The sequence below is a fragment of the Carlito syrichta genome, unplaced genomic scaffold, assembly GCF_000164805.1.
Source record: "Carlito syrichta isolate Samal-C Ts95f unplaced genomic scaffold, Tarsius_syrichta-2.0.1 Scaffold309736, whole genome shotgun sequence".
NCBI lineage: Eukaryota > Metazoa > Chordata > Mammalia > Primates > Tarsiidae > Carlito > Carlito syrichta.
In genome coordinates this window covers 302,712-310,207 of record NW_007253832.1, presented here as the reverse complement: position 1 = coordinate 310,207, position 7,496 = coordinate 302,712, and the positions used below count along the sequence as shown (strand labels likewise).

The window sequence follows — 7,496 nt, the reverse complement described above, 5'->3', positions numbered from 1 at the left end:
CTTAGCAAAAGAAACAAAGCAGGAGGTATCACACTTCCAGACTTCAAATTTTACTATAAGGCTACAGTAATCAAAACAGCCTGGTATTGGTATAAGAACGGAACAGGATGGATTCCGGAAGCAAAGTCTCAGTTCCTCAATCAACTCATCTTTGACAAAGCCTCCAGCAACAACCACTGGGGAGAGGAGAACCTATTCAGTAAATGGTGCTGGGAAAACTGGCTGACCACATGCAGAAGATTGAAACAGGACCCCTACCTATCACCATACACAAAAATTAACTCTAAATAGATCAAAGACCTAAATGTAAAACCTCAAACTATTAGAATCTTAGAAAATGCAAGAGACACCCTTATGGAAATTGGAACTGGCAATCAATTCCTGATCAGAACCCTAAATGCCCAAACCTTAAGAAATAAGATAGACAAGTGGGACTGCATCAAACTGATGAGCTTCTGCAAAGCAAAAGAAACCATCAAGGGAGCAGGGAGACAGCCCACAGAATGGGAAAAAATATTTGCCAACTGTATATCTGACAAAGGCTTAACATCTAGGATCTACAAGGAACTCAAACATGCGCCGAAAGGAAAAAAACAAACAGCCCCATTAAAAACTGGGCAAAAGACATGAATAGACACTTCTCAAAAGAAGAGATACAGGCAGCTAACAGACACATGAAAAAGTGCTCAGCCTCATTCATCATCAGAGAAATGCAAATCAAAACCATATTGAGATAACACCTAACCCCAGTAAGAATGGCCATTATTAATAAAACAAACAACAGATGCTGGCAAGGATGAGGAGAAAAAGGAATGCTTCTACATCGCTGGTAGGATTGCAAACTAGTGCAAACTCTTTGGAAGACAGTGTGGCAATTTCTGAAAGAACTAGAAATTGACCTTCCACATGACTCAGTGATTCCCCTATTGAGAATATACCCGGAGGAACTCAAATCATTCTACAAAAAAGATACCTGCACACTTACGTTTGTTGCAGCTCTATTCATGATAGCAAAAACATGGAACCTACCATGCTGCCCATAGAAGCTGGACTGGATAAGAAAAAAAATGTGGTACATATACACAATGGAATATTATACAGCCATAAAGAAGGACAAACATATGGACATTGCAGCAACTTGCATGGATTTAGAGTCGATCATACTCAGTGATCATACTCACAGAAACGAAGAACAGAGTACCATATGTTTTCACTCATAAACAGACCTTGAACAATTATTATAATACTATAAGAAAGGGATTGGCAAACTGGAAATCCCTAGTGGGAAACTGTCGAGGGGGCAGGCGGGTGGGATTGGCAGTTGAGGGAAACTGCTAGGGGAGGGAGGGGCATACCTTATCAACAGGGGTACCTGCATAATCAACGTCTGTATAACTAACCCTGAATTGTACCTCACATCTTTATAATAATAAAAAAAAAAGAACTAGCTGGGCATGGTGGCACATGCCTGTAGTCCCAGCTACTCGGGAGGCTGAGGAGAATCACTTGAGCCCAGGAGTTTGAGGATGCAGTGAGCCATGATTGTGCCACTGCACTCCAGCCTGGGCATCACAGCAAGACACCACCACAGAAAATAAAATAAAACAACATAAAGGAAAGTTAAAAGCACAAATGTGACTTGAATTATATTGCTCTTGGACCAAGATGCTCAAAAACAGGGGGTGGCAATCTATGGAGAATAGGCAAAGGCAAGCCTGTTTCTGCACAGCTGGAGAGCTGGGGTAGTTTTCACTTTTTTTTTCTTTTTGAGTCGAAGTCTCACTTTGTTGCCCAGGCTGGAGCACAGTGGCACGCTCACGGGCACAGTAGCCTTGACCTGCTGGACTCAGGTGATTTTTCTGCCTCCGCCTTCCAAGTAGCTGGAACTATAGGTATACGCCAACACACCCAGCTAATTTTTCTTGATTTATTGTAGAGACGAAGTCTCGCCAAGTTGCTCAGACTGATCTTGAACCCCTAAGCTCAGGCAATCTTCTCATCTTGGCCTCCCAAAGTGCTGGGATTATAGGCGTGAGTCACTGCACCCGGAGGTTTTCACATTTTTATTTTATTTTTTTGAGTCAGAGTCTTACTGTTTTGCCCAGGCTGGAGTGCAGTGGCATGCTCACAGCCACTGCAGCCTTGACCTGCTGGGCTCAGGTGATCTTTCTGCCTCAGCCTTCCAAGTAGCTAGAACTACAGGCATGTGCCACTATGCCTGGCTAATTTTTTTTTTTTTAAATTATAGAGACGAGGTCTTGCCATGTAGCCCAGGCTGGTCTCGAACCCATGGGCACAGGCAGTCCTCTTGCTTCTGACTCCCAAACTGCTGTGATTACAGGCATGAGTCACCACACCCGGCTGGTTTTCACATTTTCAAATGGCTGGAAAAAGATAAAAGAATGTGTGACATACGAAAATTAATAAAATTCAAATTTCAGTTTTCATAGAGTTTTGTGGAAAAAGAGGACTTACCACCATTGCCTCTCCACAAAGACTTCTACTTTTTTCTTTTGCTTAGCAAATTATTGCCAGCACCTAGGACAGGGCTCTCGCTTTTACTCTTTCGCCCAGGCATGACTACCACAGTCCCAACTTGCTGGGCTCAGATGGTGCTTTCCATCTCAGCCCTCTGAGTAGCCGGAACCACCACTGCGTACCACCATGACTGGCTAATTTGCTTATTTATTTACTGTCAAGAATCAGCCAAGTTGCCCAGGCTGGGTCTGAATTCCTGGGCTCAGGCAATCCTCTTGCCTCGGCCTCCCAAAGTACTGGGATTACAGGTGTGAGCCACCACGCTTGGCTATGTTTTAAAAATCCAGGTGTTGGGGGGTGTGTAGGAATAACATTACCCAGAGAACATTAATTACCTACTATTACAACCTGCTGTCTCCATTCCTAAGCCAGAAGAGCTAAGGTTAATTGAGACCCCAAGCAAGCCCACACACAGCGACACGGGTACAGAATGCCGATGCTGGGCCTGGTAACCCGCTAAGCTTGTAGACAGACACAGCACAGCTGCGATGACAAGCGGAGCATGGGCTTTATAAACAAAATACCTCACTTTATTGTAATTAACTCCGTGATTTTCAAACACTCCCCCGACCCCTTTACAGGGGAGAGGTAAAGCTGTCCCAGTTATCAAAAAATTCAAATCTCTTTTTCTTCGGTGAACTGGCTGTCGGTGTGCTTTCCTCCAGGGTGCCGCCCATGTCCTGGGAACCACTTCCTGGGTCAAAGGACTCTCCTGCCTCCAGCAGCTCCAGGTCCCTTCCATCCTCCTCAAAGGACTTCTGGAACAGGTCATAGATCTTCTGCTGCTTTGGGTCCTTCGTCAGAGACAGAAAAGAAAAGATGGAAGGAAGAACCCAGGCTCCAACCCTGATTCTCCTCCCCTGCAGACACAACCGCGAGAGTGCACAGTTCACCTCATCAGGGAGACGGTGGCGAGTGTGGATGTCTCAGCAAACAGATTTACCTATTGACATAGAAATGTTCTAGTTCTGTTTTTTTAATCTATCTAACTGGCATCTAATAAAAATAAAAACATATTTATCTATTTAAATAGAGACAAACTATTTAACCATTTGAAGCAGACACACTGCTTTCGTGTCTGAGGTCTTATCTCCTCTGCAGGCCACTGGCTTAAGAAATAAAAAGAAATAGCTGTGGGAGCAATGAAGCAGCAGATGCTCTCCCACTAGAATTTTTATTTTTGAGTCAGAGTCCCACTCTGTTGTCCAGGCTGGAGTGCAGTGGCACACTCACTACTGCCACTGCAGCCTCAACCTGCTGGGCTCAGGGGATCCTTCTGCCTCAGTCTTCCAAGGAGCTGGAACCACAGGAATGTGCCACCACGCCCAGCTAATTTTTTGATGTATTGCAGAGACGAGGTCTCGCCAAGTTGCCCAGGCTGGTCTCAAACTCCTAGACTTGGGCAATCCTCTTGCTTCTGCCTCCCTAAGTTACTAGGATTACAGGCGTGAGCCACCATGCTGGGCTTCATCTCTCAACTCATGCCTACACCCCCAAGCTAGCCTGTCTTCCCAGGGAACCTGTTTTTGATAATCTACCAACATTCTCCTAGTCTCACTGCTTGAGCCACCAAAGCATCCTCGTCCTTAGTTTCTGCAGGTTTCTCATCAGTTCCTCCTCCTCTCCTTCCAGGCCCTCTCTTTACTTGGGAGGCCTCACTTGGTACCTGCAAGGATTTGCAATAGCTCAACTGCACTTCTGCCTCAGGCTTCTTCCCATTTCAATCAGCCCACAGATCTCAGCCAGATGGTTTCTTCCCCTCAGGATATGCTTTAACAAGATTTTTATTTTTTTTTTTATCGTGGTTCCCCTGTGTCTACCTCATCAAATCTAAAGTTACCTCCCTGGCTTTTCAAACCTTTAGGACGCAGTCTAACTGGTCACTATTTTTCCTTACCATTCCTTGACAGAATTCCTCTCCACTGGCGAAGTTCCTTGAAAATGGATCATAGAGCCGGGCCTATAATCCCGCGCCTTTGGGAGGCTGAGGTGAGTGGATTGCCTGAGCCCGCAGGTTCAAGACCCGCCTGGGCAGCGAGACCTCATCTCTACAATAAATCAAAAAATCAGCCGGGTGTGGTAGCACATGCCTGTAATTCCGGCTACTCAGAAGGCTGAGGTGGAAGGATCGCCAGAGCCCAGCAGGCGAGGCTGCGGTGGCCGGGAGTGGCCACTGCACTTCAGTCTGGGCGACCGAGTGAGACGCCAACTCAAAAAAAAAAGAAAGAAAATGGATCATAGGAGTGTATCACGTAAGAAGTCCAGATTATTCAACTAACCTACAGCCCACATCTCCAGGCCTTTCTGAATCCTAGCCTTATGAAGCAGAAACCGATATTAAAGACCAACAAAGTCGATCCCAAATGATCCATATCCCTCTTCTAGGGTGCACCCATCAGCTTCTTTCTGAACAGCTGCAAAGTCGGGGCATGCCGTAAGGCAGCCTGCTCCAAGGAGAAACAGTTATGGATATGATTACGATGATGGCAACACTATATGCTGACTTGGAGCATGCATAATTAATTGGAAGCCGTTCCAAGATCAGATTACTATTTCATTTCCCCTTGCAGAAGGAAGGTGTGACCTCTTCTGCTTTTGCCTCCCACATGGGAAGCAACATTTTCTTTTCCTAGTAACTGATAACATTTTCAGCCCTATCTTAATAAAAAATAAACTGATATAGTTATTAATCAAAATAATGATAAAATTTCATTCATATCATCTTGCACTTGTAGTCTATGTAGAAATTTTTAACTAATTCAGAGTAAATGAGGAAAAGGCAAGATGAATAACTGAGTCCAAGTGAGAATCCTTCGAAAGTAAAGCTCTTTCTTTACAAAGGGCATGGAATAATTTAGGCTCTGTTAACATATCTACCACTCAACTGGATTGGAGCGTTCTTTAAAAGAAGGTTGTTTTAAGATTGGCTTATTAACTATTTATGTCTGGAAGGATAATTTAAAGTCTACATTTAAAAATATGACCGGGAAGTCTTATTTATCCCGACAATCACATGAAAAAGAAAGGATTTACATGCTAAATCAATGCAAACTGAATGATCAAATCCGCAGACTGTTAAGTTTTAGTGTCAGCTACAGATTTTGCTGATTTAATTCAACTTCCAAAGCTCAGCAGCTGCACGGGCAGGAGAAGGTGCCTGGGTTTCCTGCTGAGCCACCGTGAGGCCACCTTTCCGCACAGGGCTCTGACCTTGCCCAAACTCCCCTGTCAGAAACAGTTCAGCCATGAGCCACGCTTGAGGAGGCAGACCCCCGAGTTTTCACTGTCCGTGCCCACCACCTGAGCTGGTGAAGGAGGACGAGCCCTCAGAGGCCTGGAAGGCTCTCACTCCTCCATTGTGTTTCAATGAAGTGGAGGTGGAACAAGAGGCCGCCACAGCAAGTGAGCCGGAGCGCTCAGGCTAGGGCAGGCGTGGTGGACCCAGGGCTGACCTTTCCAGAGGCAACGAGCCTTCCTCCTAGCACCTTCGATAAGGTCCTTCTAGTCATGAGGGATAGCCCTTCTAGTCATGAGGGATATTCGGCCATCTCTCAACGCTCTTTATAAAGAGAGGCCGATGGCACAGGAGGAAGGTTTCACTTCTCCCTTGGGCTGGCTTCACATGCTTTGTGACTGTGCAAGTCTTATTGCTCTGCCAGGTCTCAGTTTACCCCTCCAGAAAATGGGGAGACACTAAGAGTAAAGCAAAATGACGGAGGGGAAAAGATGTTATCTAAAACCAATACCCTATTTTAAACACTCCCTATTCTGTGCCAGGAACATGTTCCTGTGTAGCCCTGCTGTGTGGTGTTGTTATGGACTTTCTGAAACACTTCAGCGGTTGCCACGGGGAGTTCTCTGTCAGCTTCTAAGAGCCTAATGGGAGGTAGCACTCGAAGTCTATGAGGGAATGGCAGAGGCCCAGGAGTTGATGCCGACACTCCCCATAAAGGGATGCACACAAGGATTGAGCTGGGAAGGACTGCAGGCCACTGTGTTCAGCTCCGGGGCTGGGGAGATCCCAGGAGTGATCACACCCTCCCACTTGGGCCTCCCTCTGCTCCACGGGCAAGGAGCCATGTGTCGGCCTTACCTTGCAGAGGTAATCAGTGGCTTCTGTCATTTCTGAGAAATTGGTCTCAGAAAGCCCAGCTTCCCCCAGAACTTTAATCTTCTCTTGAATCAGGGGCCTGTGGGGGAGAAATGAGCCACGGTGAGCACAGCCTGCATTGACCAGCAGATGGACAGGATGAGGCCACCCTCCTTGTTCTGATGGGATTGTGACTTGGTCTTTGTTTCACATCTTTGCATTTCCCATGGCTCAACCATCCATCCTGAAATATTTGCCCCTGTCAACTGTAAAACAACTACCAATTTAGGTCTAAAAATACCATCAGGTTTAAAATTCGTTCTAAAGGAAGATGTGTAGGAAATAAATGCTGCCTCATTACAACAAAATTTTGAATCTGGTGATGCTATGAACTGCCCAATTAATATATCCACTAAACAGGCCAGGTCTAGTGACTTATGCCTATAATTCCAGCACTTCAGGAGGCCAAGGTAAGAGAATCACTTGAGGCCAGGAGTTTGAGATCCATCTGGGAAACATAGTAAAACCTCCACCTGTAGAAAAATAAAAAATTAGCTGGGTGTGGTGACATACACCTGTAGTCCTAGCTACTTGGGAGGCTGAGGCGAGACAATTGCTTGAGCCCAGAAGTTCAAGGCTGCAATGAGCTATGACTGCACCACTGCACTCCTGCCTGGGAGCCAGAGCAAGACCCTGTCTCAAAAAAACAAACAAAAACCTCAATCCACTAAAAATACAGAGGGAAGTAGGGGTGACCCAAACATGTTACAAAGATAAGACTCAGTCATAAGGCTGGAAACAGAGACAAGCAGGAGGAACTCAGGAGATGATCAAAAGTTTAATAGCAGGAAATGGGACCAGGAAGAAG

The 7,496-nt window shown here is 45.7% G+C and overlaps 1 protein-coding gene across 1 annotated transcript; it reads right to left on the bottom strand.

Moving 5' to 3' along the window:
* Positions 1–3,046: 3,046 nt before the first annotated feature.
* On the bottom strand, positions 3,047–6,723 carry LOC103270171 (SWI/SNF-related matrix-associated actin-dependent regulator of chromatin subfamily A-like protein 1). The gene is made up of 2 exons (XM_008067719.1): positions 6,632–6,723; positions 3,047–3,332 (listed from the first exon to the last, which is right to left on the bottom strand). The coding sequence occupies exons 1-2, from the start codon at positions 6,659–6,661 to the stop codon at positions 3,114–3,116; spliced, it is 249 nt and encodes an 82-aa protein (XP_008065910.1). The 5' UTR covers positions 6,662–6,723; the 3' UTR covers positions 3,047–3,113.
* Positions 6,724–7,496: the final 773 nt, after the last annotated feature.

Coding starts and splice junctions, on each gene's coding strand:
- LOC103270171 (XM_008067719.1), bottom strand. CDS start 6,661: ATGACAGAAGCCACTGATTACCTCTGCAAG. Junction 3,333..6,631: donor CCACTGATTACCTCTGCAAG/GTAAGGCCGACA, acceptor TCTCTGACGAAG/GACCCAAAGCAGCAGAAGAT.